The sequence below is a fragment of the Monopterus albus genome, unplaced genomic scaffold (assembly GCF_001952655.1).
Source record: "Monopterus albus unplaced genomic scaffold, M_albus_1.0 scaffold209.1, whole genome shotgun sequence".
Taxonomy (NCBI): domain Eukaryota; kingdom Metazoa; phylum Chordata; class Actinopteri; order Synbranchiformes; family Synbranchidae; genus Monopterus; species Monopterus albus.
The window spans coordinates 1083760-1110188 of record NW_018128089.1 but is presented as its reverse complement, the minus strand read 5'-3'; the positions used below and the strand labels follow the sequence as shown (position 1 = coordinate 1110188).

The window sequence follows — 26429 nt, the reverse complement described above, 5'->3', positions numbered from 1 at the left end:
GGAGTTAAAAATTTAAAGTTGGTCCTGAGGATGGTCATCAAAATGACAAAAGGTATCTGTTTGAGCATCAGTGTTTCCTGTGATGTGCCTCTGACAGACAGGCACAGCTGCCACAGACCAAAATACTACAGAGGAACCAACCCAAACAAGGGGACACCAACAGACCAACACCCCCTGCTCTCCCCCAGCCCCTCTCGTCTCCTACTCCTCATGCCCCATCCTACTTTGGGGAGGGGAGGGATTTTATTTTTGGCTGTAGAAGGGGTTGGGCTAAGGAGAGAAAGGGCAAGTACTCCTGAATGTTGGTGAGAATTTTATGAGAGCTGATCACTCCCTGCAGCCTTGCCCCTCAGCCTGTCCCACCCTCAGCTGCTTTCTCTTTCCTCTCCGTCTCCTCTGTATTGTTTGGCCAGCACAATGACTGTGGGGAACATGGAGAGTGCTGTACTGTTTGATGCAGGAAAGAAAGGTCGAGGCCTGAAGGCCAACAAAGATCTCAGTGCTGGGGAAGTGGTCTTTGCCGAGCCCAGTTTCTCTGCTGTGGTCTTCGACAGGTACAAGTCCGCTGGTTGTTATAGTTTTCCGTCTAGATAGAGGTTGGATAGGCAAACTGATCTTTTCTCGCTGAGCATGTCTTTGCAGTTCTGGTAGGACCACTGCAGGTGTGTTGTGAATAGTAGGTCAGGCTTCCTTAACCTTCCCCGGACTGTGACCTCATTTCTAGAGCCTCAAATTCTCATGACACCAGCAACAATAAAGCTGTACAGGTGCCATGTAAGCTTGAGCATGACATATTCTTGGATTCAGTTTTCAAGACCAAGGGCGCTCTACCAGTGTGATGTTGATCATTTGCATGGTTTCAAATTTGTTTAAATAAAAGCTTAAAAATGTGTAAATTAAAAATGGAGAAAATGTCATTCTTAGAAATTCAGCTGACATCACATGGGGTCAGAAATCTCAGCAGTTATATGGCTAAATAGAAAAATGGCATTTTCTTTTCATTGCACACACTGGTCTTTTGTCTATGTGTATATACGGTACCTTACAACAAAAAGATGTTTTACATGTGAATAGAATTTGTTCAGTATATGACACAGATGCTGCAGCAGATTCTAGCCAGTTGTACTATTTTAAAATCAGCTTTAACACAGAGGAAGCCAGTTCCATAACTTGAAAACTGGACTGTTGTGGTCCACGTGATTGGTCTTAGTGAGGACTGGGATAGCTGCACTCTGAATAAGCTGCATCGGTCTGAAGTTTTTAAGAGTTAAAGTGTTAATGTGCATGTTAAATTTTCTGTCTAAATGTTCTGGTTCATAACTGCAGCAAGATAACTCACGTCTGTGTATTAACGAGCTGCAACTATAAGGCTTTGCTTAGGGTAAAAATTGGAAGCGGGGGAAACAACGAGCTTGATTCAATCCTAAATTCAAAATTACACCTACCGTACCAGGACCTCTAAAGCTCACTGGGTAATATGTTTAATTTATTTAAGTAAGCAAACAGAAGTCTCAAAATGACAAGTTGTGGTTATGGTTAAATGCTGCAACAAGGAACTAATCCCCTGCCTGCGGACTTAATTCTAAATTAAGCTAATCAATTCTGTGAAGCCTTGAGGATTTGTCATATTCATAGATGTGTAATCACCAGTCAGAGTAGTAGTAGTGTTACAGAATGACATTTTGTTCATGTTATGATGCTAAAATATCAATTAATTTAATCATCCTAATTATGTTATTGAAAGATACAAGTTGTTGCTCATTTCGTTCTGCATCTCATCTTGGCCTCTGTCTTATGGACATTCATGTCTTCAACAAGCCAGTTTTTTTTAAAGCTGCAACATGTAATCAAGTAATGTAATGCAACAGCAGTTTTTTCATACTGCAGCATATGTAGCGCTCACAGTACTGACCTTTTTTTCTGTATATTAAAATTTTGGTTTGTCTACATATGTGATGGAATGCCAGACACAGATCTGCTAGCAGTGTTAGAGTCATATAAGAGCTAGTAGCTAGACCATGTTGGCTCACAGAAGGTGTCCAACGCAGCAGGCATGCACTGAGATGATCTGTCTAATGTTAGGCAGAAGCTGTTCAAAACTATAAAGAGAAATGAGCTGCAAATGACTGAGAGCTTGTGTGTGTGTTTTCATGTACTTGTTATATAGTGAGGACCAAAAATGTACTTTCTGCTACAGAATGAGGGCATTTGGGCTAGTCCTCACTTTCTGAAACAGCTTCCTGAGAGTTAAGGCTTGGTTTTAGCGTTCAGGTTAGAGTTAGGGTAAGTCATTTAGTTCTGATGGTTAAGTGTTAGGGTAAGGGGTTAGGGAATGCATTATGTCAGCGAGTGTCCTCACAAAGCTAGAAGTACAAATGTGTGTGTGTGTGTTTAAACCACTATCCTCTGCTGCATTCCAATAATCATTACAGGCATTAGCAAGTCTGTTCACTGTCCCTTTGGACAGGCAGAGCAGACTGCTGAATAAACAGACACGCTGCTGCTGTCTGCTGAGACCTGTGTGTTCACTCATACACTGCAGGCTTCTCTATGTTTTTGGCTTTCTGCAAAATGATGAAGAGAAAAGTTCTGTGTAATCATGTTTTCGAATCTGGGTTCTATGTAAACAGTAACAGTTTTTTGTGCTTTTTCATATGAAATGAAGTCACAAAGCCACAGTGACACAACAGCTATTTCTTGTGCAATTTCTACTGGAATTCGCAGTAACACACAAATTGGTTCAGTGGGAGGCGGTATGACTTTGGAATAACAGTAAATATGTGCATGCTGCTGGCATAAGATAAAGCCACTGTGACATAAAATACATAATGCTAAATAGTTTTTGATAAACTAGTAAGCTATCATTTGAACCAGTTCATTTCATATTGATTTAGACCACGTTGACATATTTGTTCCTGTTATTTGAGCAATCAGAGTTACAGGGCAAGATCAGACATCCAGCACCTCCTTTTATGTGACCCCGCCCCATTCTGCGTTCTGCAAAGAGGATCCATGCACTGACATGATACTATCAGCTTCTAAGTGGTAATCCACACTGGAAGAATTTTCTACACATACAGTAACTCATAGCTGTCTCACGCTGCATGTGTCAATCTACACTGAATCGAATATGCCTCTGTCCTGGAGTTTTTTTGTTTGTTTTTTTTTACAATTTTTCCCTCCACCACGTTTATTGAAACAATCTACAGACAGCTGTTTAAACTCACACACCCCCCGTTATTTTCTGTTTCTATTGGTATCTGTTACGACTGATTTGAAGTTCGCTTTCACCCTCTGCAGAGGAGAGGAAGGTTCAAGGTTTTTATTGTCAATTCATCATATATGCAGGACACACAGAAAACTGAAATTCCGTTTCATCATCAATCAATAGACTATATAAAAATAGGATTTATTCCTGATGAGCATACATGAAAACTTTTTTTAAATTCAGTACATTTGGATATCCACTTGGATTCAAGAACAAATGGATTACAGTTTGGTGCTCAGAGGTCAAAGGACAGTGGCCTCACATCTGTCCCATTCTCATGGATTTGACTGGTTGGCAGAAGCATACAGTACAACCACAAGCAGTCATTTTAGGTCTTAGATGAACCACTATTTCTCAAGACAGTGACATGACCGTTAACTCTAACATGTCACTCAGTCTGTTACTGCATCTCATACAAGGTAAAGAGCATAGGGAGAGAAGAAGAACCTTTTTCTGAAGTTTAAAGAATAAGCTTAAATTTGAAGGAAACAAAGCTGAAAGTGAAGAAACTTTAGCCACACAGCATTTCCCTACTTAAAAAAGGAATGAGAGTAACACTTGAACATAGCTATGTTCATATTTACCACAGTGACCAAAACACTAATTAGCTTCTGTCTACAAGTATATTATAGGGCTTTAATGATGGATGGGAAAAGGGAAAACCACAACCATATACCAGCACTATTCTGGCAACAGTGAAAGCATGTTTTGTGCAAAATCCATCCATCTATTATCTATACCGCTTATTCCTGAATAGCATCATGGGGGTCTGGAGCCAATCCCAGCTGACACCGGGTGAGAAGCAGGGTCCACGCTGGTCGGGTTGCCAGTCTATCACAGAGCTGACATGTATACAGACAACCACACACACCCACACTCACACTCACTCCTATGGGCAATTTAGACACAATCAACCTAAGCTGCATGTCTTTGGACTGTGGGAGGAAGCTGGAGTACCTGGAGAGAGCCCACAGAGGCAAAGGGAGAACATGCAGGCTCCACATGGAAAGGCCCTGGGTCGGCCAGGGCTTAAACCCAGAAGCTTCTTGCTGTGAGGTGACGGCACTAACAGCTGTGCTGCCCCGTGCAAAATCTCCACAGTATTTAAAAATCCTCCACAGTCTTTCAGTGCATATATATACAGTGGTGTGAAAAAGTATTTGCCCCCTTACTGATTTCTTATCTTTTTGCATGTTTGTCACACTGTAATGTTTCAGATCATCAAACAAATTTAAATATTAGTCAAAGATAACACAAGTAAACACATCATGCAGTTTTTAAATGAAGGTTTTTATTATTAAGGGAAAACAAAATCCAAAACTACAAAGCTCTGTGTGAATAAGTGTTTGCCCCCTAAACCTAATAACTGGTTGGGCCACCCTTAGCAGCAACAACTGCAATCAAGCGTTTTCGATAACTTGCCATGAGTCTGCCACAGCGCTGTGGAGGAATTTTGGCCCTTCCTTCTCAGTTTGGCCACTCAGGTGTGCCACAGTTGTTTCCGGCGCCAGGCTAAACTGCACCGCTGTGCTCAGTGTAGGTTTGCCTACTACTGTGATCGGACCTGTCAGACTGCATGTTGGGATGAACATAAACAGGAATGCGGGGCCATCAGAAAGATGGGCATGGTGCCCAAGGAGAATGTCCGGTAAGAAAAATGTCAAAGATATTCATCTTTCCCTTATAATGGTTTGTACATTATTTTGTCCCTAGGAGTCTTGTCTTGTACATAAAATTAATGATAAATGATTGAACCAAATCAGAGATTTATTGTTAAAGGTTGGCAGATGTTGATGATTACAAACTAACCTATTTAAATTGCTCTTGCATCAGAAATCTAGGACTGAGTCAGTACTGAACACACTAACAGCCTCATATCCGAGTTTGAATTTGACAGTGACTTCTCTCCCCCCCCCTACCCAGTCTGGCAGCACGCATGCTGTGGCGTTTACACAAGGACACAGGCATCGTGTCGGACAGTCAGCTGGTCTCAGTGGACCAGTTGGAGGACCACGTAGCTGATCTGCCTGAAGCAGACCTGAAGCAGCTCAAGACTGATGTGCACAGTTTCCTGAAATACTGGTCTCATGGAAGCCAGCAGCACTCAGTTGACTACATCTCAAATATTTTTGGCATTGTTAGTGTGAATGTTCTATTATTCCCAAGTACTGAATGAATATCAAATTGCAAACCGCTGTACCAAGCATTATTATTCCCATGTACTGAATAAATATCAAATTGCAAACCGCTGTACCAAATAACGCATCTTTAGAAATAAACCCAGGTTCTTTGTCTCTGTCATACCCACTCCCTCCATCCCTGACCCCCTTCTCTCTCTCTCTCTGCAGATCAAGTGTAATGGATTCACACTGAGTGACCAGAAAGGTCTGCAGGCTGTTGGTGTGGGTCTTTTCCCCAATTTAGGTCTGGTCAACCATGACTGCTGGCCCAACTGCACTGTTATACTCAACCATGGCAAGTAAGTAAAATAATACAGTTGAAACTATGCATGTTAGTGTCAAATGAAGTTAAATATTTGTGGGTGTATAGTCTAACCATGCTAGTGACTTGACTTTATGAATGGCACTTTGGTCCAGTCTGAAAGAGCTGTTGAATGGATTGCTTTGTCATTAGATTAACACAATGCTCCCCACTCAAGATGAATTGTATTAACTTGGGTGATACATTGCATCAAGTACCTCAAGCAATATGCATAAGCACCAAAAATGCAAAAACAGAACATCCTCCTCAGCCAGCTAAAAAAGAAAAGCACTGAGCTCTGAGAAGTCAGAAATAGAGATAGGAGAAGCACAGACAGACAGTGTCCAAAGTCCAAAATCCACAGACAAATAAACGGCCAAGTAACCAGGTCATTCGGGTGACATGGTACAGACTGGGGCCAAACAGGAAGCAGGTCAAATAACAGGCAGAGATCAAGAACAGGAGATGGCTCATCAGCACAGCAGGTGACTGAAAATCTGCAGGAATCAACAGACGCGGCCATGAAAAGAGGGCAAAAGAGTACCCTGCCATGAACATGACACAGAGCACCAAGCACTCCTGTGCTTAAATAATAATACCTGGCCCCTGACTGTCACAATGTTGTGTGATGAATCGTATAGGAAAAAGGCACCATACTGACTTGTTACTGGCTAAACAAAAGCCTAATATCAGCCCAGTGTAACACATACAGCATAAACTTATCCATTCACTGACTCTTTCTTTCTTTTGCAGCCAGTCAGCTGTGAATTCTGCTCTCCACTCTCAGAGGAGGTATGAATTACATCTGGTCACCTCTCAGCCCGTCATATTGTTTGGTGTGACCTCAATAAAAACTACCTGACACAGACACCTACAGCACTGCCCAGGCTGTAAATGTGTGTGCCAAATGCACTGTATCTACAGTATAACAATAGAGACCTATAGCAAGATTTATAATTAGTAATTCATTTGTCATGGCAAACAAAAGTTCTGATGCTCCCAAAATGTTGTTTTCAACAACAAAGGAAATACTGGTTTGTTACACAGGACAGCATGTAATCTTTTTCTGAACATGTAGGAGGGAAAAATAAAAACTGGAATACATGTAGATACAGGACAGAAATGATCTATTGTTTCTCAGTAAAAGCTGGAATGCAGCAATACAGTAATGGGATTCATTCTGTTTAGATAGTGCATAAGGAACACCATAAAATACAAGTGACCAGATCCCGAACTAGACATTGAGTACTGTGCTGCCCTTCCCCAGGATTGAGCTACGAGCTTTGGAGACAATCCCCAATGGTGAGGAGCTGACTGTTAGCTATGTGGACTTCCTCGACCTGTCTGCTGACCGTAAGAAGAAGCTGAGGGACCGTTTCTTTTTTGAGTGCACCTGTGAGCACTGCAGACAGCACACCAAGGATGACCTGATGATGGCTACCTCAGTGAGCGACGGGAAAAAAGTGAGTGAGAACACACAGGGAAGATGCAGCCATCCATTATCCATACTGCTTATTCCAGAATAAGCAGGGGGCCTGGAGCCAATCCCAGCTGACACTGGGTTAGAGGCCGGGCCTACCCTGGACAGGTCACTAGTCTATCACGGGGCTGACGCTTAGACAACCACACTCACTCCTAGAGCAAATTTAGAGTTGGTAGTTAACCAAAGCTGGATGTCAGTGGACTGTGGGACTAACCACTGCACCACTATGTCACCCACAAAGGGTAGATTTTACTTCAAAAGAGATTGACATACGCCAAAGCTGGATTTTACTTCAAAAGAGATTGACATACATAAAAACAGTAATACCAGATACAAATATTCATTTGTTTCTTACCCCCCCTGTCATTGTGTTTTGCTTTCAGCCCTCTGCAGATAAGGTCAAAGAGGTGTCTGCATACAGTAAAGAATGTCTGGAGAACATTGAGAAGTCTCGTGTTGAGGGAGATTATCATGAGGTAGACCAATCTACTGTCAGATGTTCTTATCTTCCTTCTCTCATATTGTATTTCACAGCATTTGCTTTACACTCTTGTCCAAAATCTCTGCCATGTCTTTTGTCTGCCTGCTCTCAGGTGGTGAAGTTGTGCCATGAGTGTCTGGAGAAGCAGGAGAACGTCCTGGCTGACACTCACCTGTATAAGCTGCGCGTGCTCAGTGTTGCCAGTGAAGTGCTTTCATACCTGCACTCCTTCTCTGAGGCGGCAGCTTACGCCCGCAGGATGGTGGAAGGATACATGTGAGTGGTGACAAAGCACTTTGTGATGGAGGGATATCATGACAACATACCTATTAAGTTATGGACTAAGAAGGGGCCCAAAATGCAGACCTGGCCAAGAGTCTTAGGATTTAAACAGAATTAGGACATGTAACAAAAGCGGTAACCAGATGCTCAGCCTGATGGCTAAATCCAACAGGTATGAGAGAACATAAAACAAAGATCAGTCAGGGGGCGATACAAAACCAATAGCAATGAGGGAACAAATACAAATTCCAAGGATGAGGCAGGGAAAATATCCAAACTTACAGGTGAGAACAATGAAGACAAGCCGAGAGTGAGGGTAAAGTGCTGCCTTACAGGTGACACAAATCCAGGAACAGGTGACAAAGCCATTGGCTAGTGTGTAGACAAACATCTTCAGGACAGATGACAGGAACAGGCAAGAAATAGGAACCAGTGACAAGAAATAAGCAAAGAAAACATGTGAACAGATTTTAGTGGTAAGCTCAAGAGGAAACAGGTGCCAAATCCAGGAGGAACCAGCAAAGGATTGAGGGAAGGGATGAGAATATATAGGCTGAAGACCAGGGAATAATGAGCAACAGGCCAGATTTTAGCAGTAAGCTCAAGCGGAAACGGGTGCTGAATCCAGGAGGAACCAGCAAAGGACTGAGGGAAGGGATGAGAATATTGTGAAGACCAGGGAATAATGAGCAACAGGTGGAAACAAAGAGTGGTGATAATGAACTGGTGTAAAGCTGGGACAGGTGAGGTGACACAAAACAGGACGTTGGCCCAAAATAAAAGCACAAAAGCAGGAAGCGAGTCCAAAACCATAACAACACAACCAATGTTAGACTGAACACACTATGGATTCTACCAGAGATAAGATAAAATTAAATGATAAGGTCAGTCATTTTCTATATTCACAGTATTTTCAACAATCCCCATACAGAGACTAATAGACCTTCATTATAGCCTCTGCTCCCAGTTGATGTCTGTCGGTCTTCAACCTGGATTAGTTTATTTATCTGTGCCATAGACCTTCATTATTGTTCAAAAATTATTAAAAACACATCAGTGAAACACACCTCTGCACTGAGTGATGTTTCTTTATTATGAAACACTGTGTATTTGTTGAAACTTTTGCCCCAGAAGCTCCAACAGAACATAACTGCACATGATCTACCTTGTCTGCATCTGAAATGACCTGTTACACAAAAGTACATTATCCTGTTGAATACTAGCTACACGAATGAAAATGCAGTAGACACCACAACTCTGGACATATTACTATGTGGCAATCTTGCCACTGATTAACCTGAATGTTCACACGTGATAACACAAGTTGCTCGTTCTTCATTCAGTCATAATAGTAGTAGTGTAAGATGTCACTTCCTGTTTACATGTATTATACAGGGTAGAATTTTTGGTACATATTTTGCCAAACTAAGAATATGGACATGCTAATTTGCCTCACATATAGGTTTTAGTTTATATATAGTTTTTGTCTACATAGTAGACAAATAGGCAAATTCAGACAACTTTTGTTTACACTGTTAGCTCCTCCTGCTTGCACGATTCTGACCTCCATTTGGATTTTTTTAAATCAATAATCTGCTAATACTTTACCTGCCAACCTACCCACCTGTCTGTGTCTCCTGACACTGCTGTGGGTTGTCACATTATCTGAAATGTACATTGACCTTCAAGTATCAGTACAGTACTCTTCCTTAGCCTTTAGTTTTCCTGCGCACTTGTATTTCTCCATTCTTGAATTACATCAAGTCCTGTGCATCCTGGACAGGTCACCAGTCTAGCACTGGGCTCGTCAGCCTAATATACCAGTAAGCTAATGCATTGCTCTTGATTTTATGTTCCTAATTCACAAGAATAGTTCATACAGCTTCAGAAGGATACTTCAGTGGATCCACTGCACTTCTAACTTCTGCTTTCCCCACACTTGAACAGGAAGTTGTACCATCCTAATAATGCTCAGCTGGGCATGGCCATTATGAGAGCAGGCGTCACCTACTGGCATGCTGGGCAGATAGAGCTGGGCCATGGCATGATTTGCAAGGCCTATGGCATTCTCTTGGTCACCCATGGACCCAACCACTCTATCACCAGAGACCTGGAGGTATGTTGTACAGAAACAGAATTTTATGTTTGCTAGAAATCTCGATACTTAAGCATAATTTCATTTTGCAAATACTGTACAGTACAACAGGAATTTGGCATCTTTATGCTTTTAGTCCATACGCACCCAGACTGAGATGGAGCTGAAGATGTTCCAGCAGAATGAACAAGTGTACCACACCATGAGGGAGGCGGCTCTGAAGAACCAGCCTGTGGCCAGCAGCTCCTCCACTGATGAAAAGCTCAAAGGCTGCAAGCATTAGTCACCTTCACTCCAATGATCCTATTAATGAAAAGCTCTTCTGTTCTGAAACATACCTAATTGTACATTGTACACTGAATGTGCTCTAGAGCACTGTACTGACTCTATGAATCACCAGTAAGCCTGCTGATACACAGTTCTATTTAAACCAACACAACATGTTGCATGTACAGTATAAAAATGGAAATACATGTTGTGATGTTGGAACCAAAGAATATGTTTCACACTCTGAAGCATGTCTAAGAATTCTTATTGTATTTTATTGTGGCATAAAGCAAAAAACATTATTCAAACATATACCAGATTGAAGAATCTACCAAAGTTTAGAGACAACAGATTTAAAAACTGATGCAAAAGGCTTATATGTAATAAGTCAGTTGACAAAATAAAATTTATTTTGTCTTGATGTCTTCTGAAATTGGGTGTAAACAGCATATACAGCATAGATTTATTAGCTTTACAGACAAAAACTGAAGTTACTTTAGGCAGGTATAAAGTGAAAAATCAGTTGAGATGTTTAAAACATTAAAAAACATTTATTTGAAACTCACCCTGTACTGAGATATCTGTTTAAATAGGACATAACATAACACAAAGTGGAAAAAGGCTGAACAAAAATTCAGGAAACCCAAACTATCAAAATGCTAAAATAGAAGCTCTGTGCATCGCTGCTGCAGTGTGTCATCACAGTGAACCCATTGGTTCCTCCATCCACTTCTGTCAGCAGCAACTGCACAGAGGCCAGAGGTCACACAATAACAGTGTCTCAAACTCATTGAAGTGGTATGCAATGCATTTAACTGAAATCTCAAAACAAAACTCTCACCCCTTTGACATTTTTTTCCAACATTTTTTTTCAATTTAAAAATATATTTTTGTGACATTAATGTCCACATGACAAGCCTCAATGACACAGTGATAAGTTGGGGAGACTATTTTAGAAAAATTATTCAAACAAAAACATAGAAATCCCTAAAAATAAAGTTTAAAATTACGTCAAGTCATAGTAGAACTAAACACTGAGAAAATGAATAAGTCTGAATATTTTCCAAAGCCACTCTATAGAAGATATATTAACACCTTTACCAGAAATCACAAATGCCCAGTAAAGTCCATTTGTAATCACACATCAGAATGACTGAAGCTCAAATTAGATTTCAGACTAGTTCATACAGTGTACCAAAGCTCAGATCAAACAATAAAGTGACAGTTGTGTGTTTAGTGTCATCTCCTGAGCTCCTGTAGTGTCATCTCACTGGACAACACAGAGCTCAGTGCTGGACTCAGTGCGAGTCTCTCCCATCCGGTCAGTGTCTCTCTGAGTCCTGCGATGCTCATCTGGCTCATTACCATGGGGCCCCAGACTCTGCCTCAGCTCCATCAGCAGCTCTTTCCCATCACTTGATGGCAGGTTTCCCAGGTAGTACTGAGGTACCAACTCTACAAGCCTACAGCAGAGTGACAGGACACTCATTGGTGAGCTGAGGGTGTTAGTGGTTTGTTATTACAGTATATGGGTTTAATACTGGCCCACTACAGACAAATATAAAACCCCTAAATGTTGTTTCTGGCCCTTAAGGGATGTATTAAAACAATAGCTCAACATTTTGGAACGTATACTTATCGGCTTTCTTTCTGAGCGAGAGATGGCTATCAGTATCACGTCTGTGTGTTAAGTACCCAGCATCTTACCATATTTCAGATAGTCCAGCTGAGTGGTGCTAAAAGTTCTTCATTGAGAGGTTCCTGTTCAGAGATTTCCACAAAGCTGCTGAAAGACACTTTTTACTAAGGAACAAAGTAAAGACTTCATCTCAAAGAAGATGTGGTGTTCACCCTGCCGCCATGGGTGACAACTAGGGGTGTGCAATATTGACAAGATATTGCCATGTCAAGATGGTGGCATGAGCGGGTAAACTTTTTGCAGGCTGTTTGTTTATACCTTCACTTTTGCTAAACCCTTCAGCTATATCCTAAGTATTTTTTGGCGCCATCATGCATAGAGTTCTTACTGAAAATTTGGTTCCTGTACCTATGTAACTGTAACTATGGCTTGTGCTAAGCAAGACCATGGATACTCACTAACTGCTCTCAGCTAGCTTGTGAGGATGAGAACATAGCTTTGATGGAACAGAAGGAAGAAGAACTGTCCCAGAACCAAGCAAATAATTCACAAGCAGACCGGCAGCATACACCGATGAAAAGCCCACACTGCACGAAGTTGAAGAAATCCTTCATGCAGGATGAAGAAATATCTAATGTGTACTCTTCAAGGCTATTCAGAGCCTCACTAGCAAATTTTACATTCAAGATGAGCACAACCAAGGCTTCTACTGGCAGCTGAAGGAGAACAGTCCCAAGATGCATTGTTCATAAAGACTACTCACTAGCGACTCTTGCGATTACATGGAGGATGCCATGTTGTCAAACCAAGCCCACTGGGAGCAAATGGCTCTTGGGTAAACACACTACAAATCCCAAGGGGCCTTGCTTTTAGAGACTGCACATTAGGGCCTTTTGTGATTACATGGGGGATAACATGCTGTCAAACCATGTGCTCTGGGTTATTATCAGTATAATAAAGTTACTGCTAAAAGATGCAATAAATACTAAAATCATGATCCAATACTTCTAGGAGGTATCCCCGTATATGTAAATATACACTGAATTATGTAGAAAATATAGACTCAGCTTTCACCTAAATAAATAAATCACCCTATGTGATTATATGTTACAGTGAACTGCATAAACCACTGGGCCTCCATCTTTACAGGGTACAAACCACCCTCTACCGTGAGATTAATGAGCCCTGTGAAGACAAGAAAATCGCTTTGAATCATAACCTAACTGTGGCACAGCAAATCAAAGAGCCTGTAACAAAAACATACAGCGAATTAAACATTTTGTGACATCGGTTTGCTTTGTAGAAGATATCATTTAACCAGACAGTTAGCCTGTCAGTAAGCAGACACAAAGGGGTGACGTACACATGCACACATAACTGTACAATGGAGATATACAGTATATGGCTATGGTAGTACATGCCTTATTGAATAAAGCAACCGAAAGACAAAATACCCCAAGGTTAGGTTTTAGAACTGAAGACTTTTTAGGCTGCAGGACATTGATTTCCATAGATTCACTGGGTGGAAATACAATCACAGCCCACTTCTTCATCTTCTTGAAGCTGCAACTGGCTGCTGGCATAGGTAAATTACAGCCACCTACAGACTGTTGTGTTGAGTTCTAAATAGCCCCATCTGATGGGGATGAAAAAAAAACAAAAAAAAAAAAACACACCTTACTGTTTGTTAGAGAAAACCAGACATGGGATTACATATAAAGTGCTGGTATAATGAGAGAATAACTACGTGAAATAATTCACAAGATGTTGAATGAGCCTGATATAAATGTTGGGGTGACTGTGCTTTTACTGTTGCAGCTCCTAAATTGTGGAATAGTCTACCTCCCAATATTACATCATCTTCAGACTTGATAACTTTTAAATCACTGGTTAAAACATATTATTACATTATACATAGTATTGTCTGATGCTTCCTTCTTTTAATCATTGATCTGTGTATTTCATGTGTTTACGTTCCTATGTTGTTTCATTCCTGTATTGATCTTATTTATTTTAGTTCTTACCTTGTCCTTGTAAAGTACTTTGGTCAACCAGACGTTGTGCTATATAAATAAATTTTGATTTGATTTGATTTGATAAGTAAAAGATGCGCCATGTTCTTAAAATCAGGCAGAAAAGACCCATGAAACAGTTAGACTGCTACACTTTAAGGTAAAAAGAGACAGAGAGTTGCCTCCCTAACAAAGCAATGCTATCATTAAGAGTCAATGTGATTAGCCTAGCATAGCATAGCATAAAGACTTACCTCAAAATATATCAACCAACCCCTCTAAAGTTCCAACAACCAATTCCTCCCAACACCAACATTTGGCTTGTCTTCATGAAAACAGACTAGACAAGAGGGATGCTTACAATCCAAACTATTCTCATGGTTTGACTCACATCTGAGGGTGGACTTCAGAAGCGATGCATATGCAGTTATCATGGGAGATGGTGAATTCATGGTAGAGGACCCAGCTGGGAGGGCTGGGGCGGGGCTGAAGACACAAATATGAAGAAAAGGGATGCAGGTGTGCCACATGGCGGTGAGTTAGCAGAAGGTAGTTACCTAAGCCATCTACATCATGAGCCACCTGAGGAAGAACGTAAGAAAAGATGGGATGAGGTATAAAGGATTCTAACATGTGAAAGACAGATGTGTTGAAGCATAAGACCTTACTAAAACAGAAAAAACTGTTACAAGTGTGACACGGGAAGTCAGGTTAGATCATCACTGGTTTTCTAATAACAGGCGCCTATTTTAAAGACACTGCATGAATAACGTGAGGTGAAATTTTGATTTTTCAAACAACTTTCACTCACAGTCCCACCTCAAATTTGATTGACCGAATACTTTATGTTTTGAATGAAAACAGTTATACTCTAAAGTGAAACATGCCACTTGGCAGCTTTAATAGGGTTTACTGATTTAAGGATTATCTGCCAACTCCTGTCAAAAATGTTTTAATTTTTTAATTTGTGTTGGTCGTGACTCTAGAGCAGTTAACATCAGCTCTACCTTTACCAGCTATAACATTAAATGTGATGTGCACAATACTACATCAGTATTATAGTCCAATAATATGATATACATTAATGCAAACTGTGCCATTCCATATAATGAGCACTTTTACCTTTAGTACTTTAAGTATATTTTATGATAATACTTTTGTACTTTTACTGTCCTATATGAATGCAAGACTTTTACTTAAATAAATAATTTGAGTACCTCTTCCACCACTAAAATATTTTAAACACTATAAAATGTATGGCAAATAAAAATACGGGTTCTGATTAACCAAACACTTGAGCAATGTAATTAGGCAATCACAGGCAACTGTGTATTGTCCACTTAGGAACAGTTGAGTCATTGGTACGGCAATGTGGGCCATAATAACAGCAAGGCAAACAGCTCAAATATTAGAAAAGTTTGCCTAAGAAAATGATGGCTTGAAGGAAAACTATGTCCTCGCAAAAAACTGCCTCACCATCACTGGAAGACCTCAGCAAAGAGACTGATCACTTTTTTTGATAGATATTCCATAAAATAAAGGATTTATTGTAAGTTGCAAAATCCCTTATTTTACTTTCCTCCTAAGAAATTCTGGTATCATTTAAGGTTAGAGTTAATGGAGCAGTTGCTTGGCACTCCTGTCACTCTGAGGCTCACCCAGAATCTTCTATTCTATTTGACTGCTTAGATAACTGCACTGTCTGACTAAAGACAAGTTTGTCTACAACCAAGGAAAAAATGATGGGTTTGTTACAAGATAGGGCCCATCATGGAATTGCTTGTGCAGCAATCCCACCAATAAACTGCATTGGATGTTTAGATACAGAATTTAAAAATCTCCCTGTTATGTATTTCAGCGTTTCATGCTCCATAACACCTTCTTGTGGTGGCTTGGCAGATTTCTAGTGAGTCAACACGTCCCAATAATTCTGACAAAGCTATGGCATGCAAACACTCCAGCAGCTACATTACTAACCAGAATGTAACTGTAGAAAGTGGATGTAGGAATGGCATACTGTTGTGAAATAAAAAAAGAAATGATTGTCTTGGAAGAAATCCTTTACACATCTTAACTCCTTTCTGAACGACAGTTGAAAGGCAGAGTGCAGACGAGAAGGTGGAAACAGGATATTGGCTGCAAGAGACAGTACCTGTTTATATTTAACATGAGACCCAGTAAGACCATATTTTCAGTAAGCTAGCCATGATGAAGTTTGCTTTTCTTGCAAAGATGTAATGATAGGGAAGTTAAAGACACCGGACTACAAGAAGTCTGCTCAAGCTCAGCCTGTGCTGGACCATGATAAAAATTGAATATCTCAAAAATTTAATTGTGAATTTTAAAACCCCAATAATAATAATAAAATAAATAAATGTGACAATTCTAGTCTAAGAAAATGTGTATATTACAAGAAAGATATAGCATGAATATGATGGAAGAAATTTAAATAAAAGAATATATTTGCACTTCACGGCTCCCACATATATTCTCTCTACATTATATTGTGTTCTTGTTGTATTTTTATTTGCTTCTTACTGCCTATTTAGATGTGTTATTGCTCATCTACTTTATATTTCACTTGTATTTTGTGGCATTCATGTGGACGGCAACGTAAGAATTTCATTGTACAGGGAAACACGTTTCCTAACTGTGCATATGACAAATAAACGCTTTGATCTTGACCTTTGACCTAAAAGAGGTAAGAAAAATAAAGACAATAAAAAAACTATTTAACAAATAAATAACTCCATTTTCAGAAAACATGGTGTTTACTTTGAGGAAGAAGCCTGAGATGAGAGCACGCTTGATATTCGTGCAGTTGTCCTGGCATCCGAAAGCAGGAGGAGAGACAGGCAGCTCTATTCGTTGCATCACCTCCAGCAGCTCTGCCCTGATCACCACAGCCAATCGTAAGGAAGCATGAATGAGGAAGTTTGTCCTGCACCATGCTTCATCTTGATTATCTGCAATTACAACACAAAGACCACTCAATAATTCATGTCAATATCATTCTATATAATTAACTTTGGTAGACATTAATACTCATCATTATTATAGCTTTCCCACTGACCCTCATGATGCTGCATTTCAGGACTTTTTCGTTAAGTTTCATACAATAAACCAAAACACTGTAATCCTTCCTGTTTGTCTGTTGCTAATATTAATAATGAAACATGCCTGTTACGTTATAAGAGCACCAAATATTATGTTCCAACTTCCCCTGTCTAAACTTCCCTTCTTATAAATGATTACACCATCAGCGGGGATCCTGTAATTAACAATGTATGGATGCAATGAAGGCTAAACTGTACGTACGCTTAATGAAGGCATTATAAATATTAATGAGAGTCATGTGGTCTCCCTCTGTGTGCATTAGAGGTCGCCAGTGTGTGACAGCAGCTTCCTCTTTGCTGGGTTCTGTCGTCACAAAGCAGGATGGAGCTGACACAAGATAAAGATCAGAATAAAGATTATAAAAAAAAAAACAAACACTCAAATTCACATCAAAATGTGCTGTATATACAATCAATATTGATCTAACCCTAACCCAGTAAAAGTTGTTTGCCATTATTTACACAGCTATGGTGCCAAAGGCATCAGTTGTGTAGTATATCTTGACTAATGTGAGTTGATCTTGTAATTTTTTCTGTTTCATTAAATGTATTATAATAGTAAATATAATTGTCATTATTCACTTTTCCATTTTGTTCCCAAATATGCTGGTGATTCTAGTGCACGAGTCATGTACAAGTGTCTGTGAGTGTGTACTACTGTGTCCATCTCTACCAAACGGTAACACTGACTCCTCTTTAGTCACCTGTGAGCATGGCTGCTATAGTTAGCAGTTCATTGACACAGTCGTACTCGCAGGCTGCTATCAGGGCTTTAGCCAGCGGTGGCTCCAGTGGCAGCTCCGACATTATGATTCCCACCTCAGACAGGTTGCCATCATCATCCAGGGCTGCCAGGTAGTCCAGGTCCTCCAAGGCCTGCATCAGAGCCTCAGGGGCTGGTAGAAATAGAGAGTGGTGCAGAGAGAGAAATATATGAGTGACAGCAAGCATGTATTCTCCATGGGGGCCGGGGCCCCAATATCTGAGAAATGGACATTTTTCCCCTAATACAGTTTTTGTAAAGACTCCACTTAAAATGTCATGTTAAACTGACTGAACTTGTCGTGTCATGCCTCATGACCAATCAGCAACTCTTAGCACAGGTGCTGTGTTCTTTATCCTCTGTGCAGCATGGTCTTTTGAAACCTGTCAGGTGTTTGACAGTCTGGAGGATGATCTGAGATTCATTATCAGGCACTTATCTTTTAAAAACTAGCTCTGTAATTGATTTGCCACTGTGGACTAAACAGGTTACCAACACATTGTTGTCAGAAATGCACGCGCGCGCACACACACACACACATTTGCACTTGGCTAGTCACTGCACCAGAGCATGCAGTGTCTGCAGTGCACAATCCTCATCAATCTGTGTGTGCGTTTTGCGTTTTTGTAAACATCTGACAGGCAGGTGTTCAATGGAAATAGAGAGAAGTACTTGGTGTTTGATTGCTTGTACAAAATGTGTTATCTTTTGGCTAAAAGCTACAGCGGCAGTCTCCTGGCCTACAAATCACTACATTGTGCACAGAGGTGAATGCAACAGGCATTAGAGATCCTGACAGGACTGGGGGATTTTGTTACCTTTAGATAAAGCCATTTCTCCTTCTTTACACTCTTTGTGCTATGCTAAATTTACAGGCTGCAGGCTGTACCCCTAAATGTAACATACAGATATGAGTAGTATTGATCTTCTCAACCTTAAAATGTCAATTATTCAATTATTAAATCCTGCTATTGCTGTCCAGAGTCGTTTAGAAAGGTACCTGGTCTGTCCAAGAACTTGCACTGTCCCATGTCAGCAATATCAAGCCTCTTTAGTAACAGCACTAAGCGGCTGAGGTTTTCCTCCACCACCCCCGGACAATGAGCCTCCCCCATCCCATCATCATACAGAGACTGGGGGTACAAGCGAAGACACAGCCCTAAAGCCCAACAAGGAGAAGACAACCAGTAATCAATCATGAGAAGTATAATACAGTAGTTGTACAGTACAATTTGACTTTTAGCCATGAAATCCATCTTTTATCACCAGTTATTTTGTTTCAAATATTATAATTGAGACAGTAGCTGATTTCTAAAGTTTTATTAGTTGGCTATTATGAACATGGTCTGTTCTTACAATTTTAGAAAGCTGGGTGTAGCCAAAATCTGAATTTGTTCACTGGCAGTATATTTTTTAGATTCAACCACTAGGAGTCGCCATGTTCAAATCCTACATATACAACAGGGGAATTAAAGGAAGTCTTGGTGATTAGGAAATGTCTGAATTGGTGCACATCAGCTCGTGACCAGAATAGCAGCACTTACCTGGAGGTTGGCTGTTGATCTTTTGTGCTCGCATGTCAGCCTGGTGTTTGCTGATCGTCATCAGGACCTGTGAGTTTGCTCTTATTTGTGGATTGTAAACCTGAGACAAGGGAAATGGAAATGTCGACTTTTTCAATGATAGCCTGAACATGCTAACTTTGTTTTCACTGACATCAAGAAATTGTTTTTCTCCTGCAGTGAAGTAAAACTTTTATTTTTTTGTTTTTTGCATTTAATTGGTTTTGCTCACCTCATAATATCTATCTGTAATGTAAACACAGCAGCACAGAACGTAAACTCACAGTTCTGAGTTGAAGGCCTGTGTCTATGACGTAGCGAATGGCTGGCAGGGAGAAAGAAGCTTCTGCAAGGTTATCCGTAAGGATAACCTTCCTGTTGACACCCGGGCCTCCAGCTCCAGGCACCGAGCTGCCGTCCACACCCTCAGAGGTGTCATTCTCCCTCAGCAAAGATGATTCAGGGTTAGATTCATAGACCTGCTGGGTCAGTGGACCCACTCCAGCATGGAGGGGGAGGATCCTGAGTGGACCAAGCTGAGGACTCTGAGCGGCACACTCCTTCTCCAGTAGCCCCATACATTCATCTATGTCCTACACAAAACAGCTAAGAAAGTGAGTTGAGAATCTGGGTTTTAATCCAATCCTACCCATATTTATTCTAAAACCCTGCACATGAGAATGAGGATAATTTCAGCTGACACACGGAAGCCCAGAGAAGTGTTTCTCTGTAGTTTTATTTGTTGTGTTACACTGTGCTACCGAGGATCATTGAGAACAGATCGGTATCACCAGACAGGACTTTGACTTAAAAATCTAGCCTCAGTGAACACAGGCAGACATGCTGCTCCATCTTAAAACCATGAGAGACAGTGAGTCAAAGAGCAGGAGGGGTGTTGCTGCTGACATAAAGGGAGCTGAATTTGCATGAGAGAGTTTGATATACTGAAGGCCAATATGTGAAGATAACTTTACACAAGTTATATTGTGCCTGTGTTGTATAGAGTGTCCTTTGCTTTGAGTGTGTGTGAGAGAACCAGGACACCAGACACCCGCACCAGAGGTTTCTCAGGTTGAGGTGTCTGTTTCACTCCTCTACAAGACAAAGGCGGTGAAACTCTACAGTACACCACAGCATGAAGAGTGACTGGTTTTCCTTTTGTTGAAAAGACTGAGTATTAACTAGGTGTTAATGGAAAGATTAAGTTTCTAACACTAAATCTATCCCTTTTAATAGACTTCAATTTTTATCATTGTTGTTCAGTTTTACTTCTTCCAGTCCTGCACCTTAAATGTTTTTTTTTTTTACGTTTGCACACAAGAAACTCGGACCAAATGTTTTCAGCTATATGGCAGGTTGGCCAGGAATATACATATATTTCATAGACACTGGCCAAATGCACAGTGATATTCTGTTACGCATATTCATTCACACTGCAAAATTTGGTTGGTACACATCTAATCATGACTTTTACCCTTTCTACTACCTACTGTATAATACCTACCACTTTTGAAAAGTATTGATAAGTGGGCTTATTTTCTATTATTGTAGTATTAAGAGGTATATTAAGTATGAAAACTGTGGTGTTTCACACCTTTAAACATGTGCACACACAACAGTTTCCAAAGCAGCAAGGAATAACTGGGCCAGATTTTCAAAACAATATGGGAAGCTCCACTTCCCACTGGAGCAGAATCAGAGTCAGAGAGTGTTAGCCCTAGCAACAGCCTAATTGTATGCAATTTGTTAGATTCCCTGGATCATTCATCACTTCTCCCTCCATGCTCTTAATCAGCCTGTGACTGGACTTTCATCCCGGCTGTACATTCCTGGGAGCTTGCTGCCACCACAACGGGTGAAAAGGTGGTAACTCCAGAGTTCCAGAGAAAAATTCACATAGGTGGTTTTAAAGCAAGAGGGTTTACTCAGAGTATTTTTCCTGGGGATTTTGGAACTGTACACTGTATTGTATTGGGGTGAGACTCCTCTGTATGGTTTGCTGGTATGAACTGAAATTAAAATTTTGTCAGATTAATACCATCACCCCAACACTACATCCAGTAACTGCTACAAACTTGTACCTGAGGACTGGCCAAAAACACCATCACATCTCCTTCCTCTCCTCTTCTGTGCAGATCCAAAACCATGTGACAGGCAGCAGCCGCAGGTTCCTTCCCTGATGAAAGCTCCCTGTACAATGTCTCCACCCCGTTCATCTCTGCAGTATTCCTGTCCTCCTTTCCCTCCTCCTGGTCTCTGGTGGTGGTGAGCAGGCTGTCCAGGGAGAGGTGAGGGACACCGGGTCCCAAGAAGGCAGAAAGGCGAGGTGCCAGTGTCGGGTGAGTGAGGAGAACCACCCGAAAGTTGTCTGACCTCTGGCGGCAGACATCACACAGCAAGCCCAGCAGCACATCAGTGGACACAGTGCGCTCCTGGAGTTCATCCAGCACCACAACACCATACTGACGCAGCAGAGGGTCTGACATCATTTCCTCTAGCAAGAGAGTGTCACTGAGAAACCTGGGGAGAGCAAAAGGCAAAAAACAGATGAGGGAAGAACCAGAACTCTTTATACAAATATATTTTATATACTGTTAATCACTGTGACTACAGTACAGACCCCACTAAACACCATTAAGGGGCCAGGGGCTCTGTCAGAGTGCCCTGGAGAAAAACACCGACATGGAAACAAAAAACAGTGACATTTGCTAAATAACTGAAAACTATGGATGTGAACCTCTGGATGTGCATTGATTTATTCCCTCATTTGACAGTGCTCTGAATCAGGACACTTAACATTCTCTTGGCTTTGTAATAATAATTTCTGTATGGGCTGCCATGCTGGGAAATATTTATCACATTGTATCTACTCTAGTTAGTAAAACGTTTCGAGCTAAAACTATTTCTCTATGGGCACAGTGATACTGGAATATTTTGGAAACTTGTTACTGTCGTAAAGTTGCCAGGCAATTAACAGAGAATTCAGAAAATCAAAGTGCATCAAGATAAACAGGTCCAGCATTATGCTTCCTGCAAAATCAGAGGTGCTGGTAGATGTGTTGAGTTTTGGTGTGAGCCCAGCTACTTGTTTCTCCCTGCTACCAGTCAACTCCTGGCCCTATATGACTCCTAACCTGATCAGGGTGTCGGGTGTACAGCTGTCATCATGAGACACCCTGTATCCCACCTCCAGACCCAGGCTGAGGTCCATCTCATCGGCCACACGAAGGGCCAAACTCACTGCTGCCACAGAATAGGGCTGGGAACAGCACACCAGGCCCTGAGAAAACTCAAAGGACAAAGCATACTCCACACACCACTGTGGCACCTGCAGGGAGGACATGGCAGGGAAGAGAACAAAGACTGAGGTCAACATGAGGAAGAAGAAATACAATACTGGTGTTCTCTACTTTCTCGGTTTATCTGAAGCACACTCAAATGGAAGTTACCGTTGAACAACATGGTACTTTTGCACAAAATTGGAGCAGACACTAACATGCATTTGTCTATTTACACACAGACACAAAACAGAAGCACCATGTGTTTAGAGTTCCCCTGCTGAATATACTGTAAGTCAGGTGTTCACTCTTTTATGGCTTTGTTTTGTCCTCCACCAATCCTGAGAGAATTATCTGGCTGTGTAGCTGCTAATTGTTCCACTGTGTTTCCCACCTAGTCTCTAACTGTGTCTGTCTGCTGTTTGGTGCTGAGCTGGCAGTTACAGTAGGTTTATCAGATTTTTTTTCAGTAAAAGCAACGGTGGCCAAAAATGAGGCTGCTGTTGTTGTTCAACTACAAGAAGACAATGCTCCATACCGCTGATCAAAACTTAATAAAACAAAACGAAAATGTAGCAAAAACATATGGCAATAACATTTGCTTTGTGTGTCGTTCTCAAAAGCAGCGCATTACTTTCAAAAACATCTCTACGAACATTCAGACTGGATCCACCTTTTATCCACTTTGTACATATACAGCGTATCGCACGTGTGTTCATGTTAACAAATGAACAGGAAACTGGGCTGGGAGTTGACTAGATAAAAAACCTGGCCTAACAATGGACCTTGAATAAATATTTAATTCAAAGCCTGCACCATATGTGAAAATGTACCAATCTGACCAGTGATGACATGTTTAGCCGCATGTAGTCATTCAACCGCTGGCTGTCTAGGTGGTGCCCAGAAAATAACGTGGGCTTCATAGATAACTGGAAAACATTTTGGGGAAAACCTGGTCTGATTAGTAGAGACGACATCCATCCCACTTTGGGTGGTGCAGCTCTTTTATCTAGAAATCTGGATGAGTTTATTTTACAACCTAAATTATGACAACCCAGAGTTGAGTCCAGGATGCAGGGTCGCAGTCTTACATGCCTCTCTGCTGTCTCCTTGCAGCTGCTACCCACCCAACGCTCCCAGTACCCCATAGAGACTGTGTCTGCCCCCCGCCCACCTAAATTATATAAATCAAGAATCAACTCCAGAGGAGTTATTCATAAGAACCTAATTAAAATTAAGATGACTCCTCTTATAGTAGAAAGTAATAGGACAATCAAATGTGGACTATTAAATATCAGATCTCTCACATCTAAATCTCTGTTAGTGAATGATTTGATAAGTGAACATCACATTGACTTATTGTGTCTTACTGAAACATGGTTACAGCAGGAAGAATATGTCAGTCTAAATGAAGCCACTCCACCTAGTTACAGTAACTGTCACATCCCTCGAAACACAGGCCGAGGTGGTGGCGTGGCAGCGATCTTTGACTCAAGCCTAGTAGTCAACCCTAGACCTAAACATAGTTATAACTCATTTGAAAGTCTCACCCTGAGTCTCTCACACCCAAACTGGAAAACTCAAAAGCCTGTTCTGTTTGTTATTGTATACCGTCCACCTGCTCCTTATTCAGAGTTTTTAAGTGAATTCTCAGACTTTCTGTCTGATTTAGTACTTAGTACAGATAAAATAATCATAGTAGGCGACTTTAATATTCATGTAGATGCCGACAATGACAGCCTCAACAATGCATTCTGTTCATTATTAGACTCAGTTGGCTTCTCTCAAACTGTAAATAAACCCACTCACTGTTTTAATCACACTCTTGATCTGGTTCTGACATATGGCATCAAAACTGAACACTTAATAGTTTTTCCCCATAACCCTCTTCTGTCTGACCATTTTCTAATAACTTTTGAATTTCCATTAATGGATTATACTCTATGTGGGAAACAATTCCACTACAGCAGATGTCTATCTGGCAATGCTGTTACCAAGTTTAAGGAAATAATTCCATCTTTATCTACTTCAGTGCCATTTGCCAACACAGTGGAAGGAGGCCACCTTAACTTTACTCCAACACAAATCGATAATCTTGTTGATAGTACTGCAGCCTTCCTGCATAATACACTTGATACCATTGCCCCTCTGAAAAAGAAGGTAGCGAAACAGAGGAGGCTAGCCCCGTGGTACAGCTCGCAGCTCCACTCCCTAAAGCAGGCATCACGAAAAATGGAAAGGAGGTGGCACTCCACTAAGTCAGAAGAGTTTTTCATAGCCTGGAAAGATAGTTTAATAACATATAAGAAAGCCCTTCATAGTGCCAGAACCGCATTTTATTCATCACTGATTGAGGAAAATAAGAACAACCCCAGGTTTCTTTTCAGCACTGTAGCCAGGCTGACAAAGAGCCACAGTGCTGTTGAGCTTAACATTCCCTTAGATCTCAGCAGCAATGACTTCATGAGCTTCTTTACAAATAAAATCACAACTATTAGAGAAAAAAATTGCTCGGACCACTCCCACAGCTCTCGCAGATGTGCCATCTACTACAATGGCTTTAGAAACATCTGTAAGACCTCATTTATACTTGGACTACTTCTCCCCTATAGATCTCTCTGAGTTGACCTCAACAATTGCTTCATCTAAATCATCAACATGGCTCCTGGACCCCATCCCGACCAGGCTGCTCAAAGACGTCTTTCCCCTAATCAACACATCCATACTAGATCTGATTAACCTCTCTCTATTAACAGGTTATGTTCCACAGGCTTTTAAACTTGCAGTAATTAAACCTCTACTCAAAAAGCCTACTCTTGACCCAGGTGTCCTAGCTAATTATAGACCAATATCCAATCTCCCATTTATTTCCAAAATCCTTGAAAAAAGCTGTTGCAAAGCAGTTATGTGACCACTTGCACAAGAATGATTTGTTTGAGGATTTTCAGTCAGGATTTAGAGTCCATCATAGTACAGAAACCGCATTGGTGAAAGTCACCAATGAAATGTCCACACAAGAAAGGTGTTCCATCAGGGGTTGGTTCGCACAAGTATATAAAGACAAACACACACGCACACACCACATGTCAGGAATCGGCGCGTTATGCTGCCAAAAATGTTGAGGGTGAACTCAATTAAAAGGCCAGACAAGGAAATGTAAAACAAAACCGTCTCTTTAATAAGAGAACTAACGCTAAACAAAACCATACAAGACACGGTGAAACACAAAAATCACAGGTCGGTATAAACAGTCCGAGATCAGAGCCAGCAAACACATACAGCAGAGGAATCCAAATACGTAGTCCAAAGGGAAGTCCGATAATTATACACAGTGACAGTCTGAAGCAAGAGGGCAAGGCAGAACAGAATAGTCAGAGGAACAAGCCGGGTCAAAAACACAAAGTACCAAAACCGAAAAATGCTGGAGAGTGAGAGGTGGCGTCTAGAACAATCTGGCTGGGATTGGTGGGTGAAGGCTGCTTATGATGCGGTGCAAACTATAATGAGCAGGTGAAACTAATGCGGGTGATGAAGAAAGTAAAAAGACCAAAACTGTGGTGAAACAAAACAGGACGTAGCATCAAAATAAAAGCCTGACAGGAAGCAACACAGAACCGAATCATGACACCACACACACACACACACACACACACACACACACACACACACACACACACACACACACACACCACACACACACAC

General features: G+C 41.0%; 2 protein-coding genes across 3 annotated transcripts in view; one reads left to right on the top strand and one right to left on the bottom strand.

The window, feature by feature from the left end:
• Nucleotides 1-417: 417 nt before the first annotated feature.
• Nucleotides 418-10490, top strand: smyd1a (SET and MYND domain containing 1a). The gene is made up of 10 exons (XM_020618803.1): nucleotides 418-554; nucleotides 4740-4916; nucleotides 5192-5405; nucleotides 5617-5747; nucleotides 6503-6541; nucleotides 7017-7212; nucleotides 7616-7708; nucleotides 7826-7989; nucleotides 9943-10111; nucleotides 10227-10490. The coding sequence occupies exons 1-10, from the start codon at nucleotides 418-420 to the stop codon at nucleotides 10371-10373; spliced, it is 1467 nt and encodes a 488-aa protein (XP_020474459.1). The 3' UTR covers nucleotides 10374-10490.
• A 146-nt stretch (nucleotides 10491-10636) lies between these two features.
• Nucleotides 10637-26429, bottom strand: part of dqx1 (DEAQ box RNA-dependent ATPase 1) — a 24946-nt gene continuing 9153 nt past the window's right edge. For both annotated transcript variants that reach the window (XM_020618793.1, XM_020618794.1), the window contains exons 3-12: nucleotides 22584-22777; nucleotides 21531-21969; nucleotides 19734-20042; nucleotides 19432-19531; nucleotides 18888-19046; nucleotides 17829-18020; nucleotides 17327-17452; nucleotides 16784-16974; nucleotides 14400-14590; nucleotides 10637-11820 (exon numbers count right to left, since the gene is read on the bottom strand). In XM_020618793.1, the coding sequence (XP_020474449.1) occupies nucleotides 11625-11820; nucleotides 14400-14590; nucleotides 16784-16974; nucleotides 17327-17452; nucleotides 17829-18020; nucleotides 18888-19046; nucleotides 19432-19531; nucleotides 19734-20042; nucleotides 21531-21969; nucleotides 22584-22777 (2097 nt within the window). In that variant the 3' untranslated portion in view covers nucleotides 10637-11624. The remainder of the gene's footprint in view (nucleotides 11821-14399; nucleotides 14591-16783; nucleotides 16975-17326; nucleotides 17453-17828; nucleotides 18021-18887; nucleotides 19047-19431; nucleotides 19532-19733; nucleotides 20043-21530; nucleotides 21970-22583; nucleotides 22778-26429) is intronic.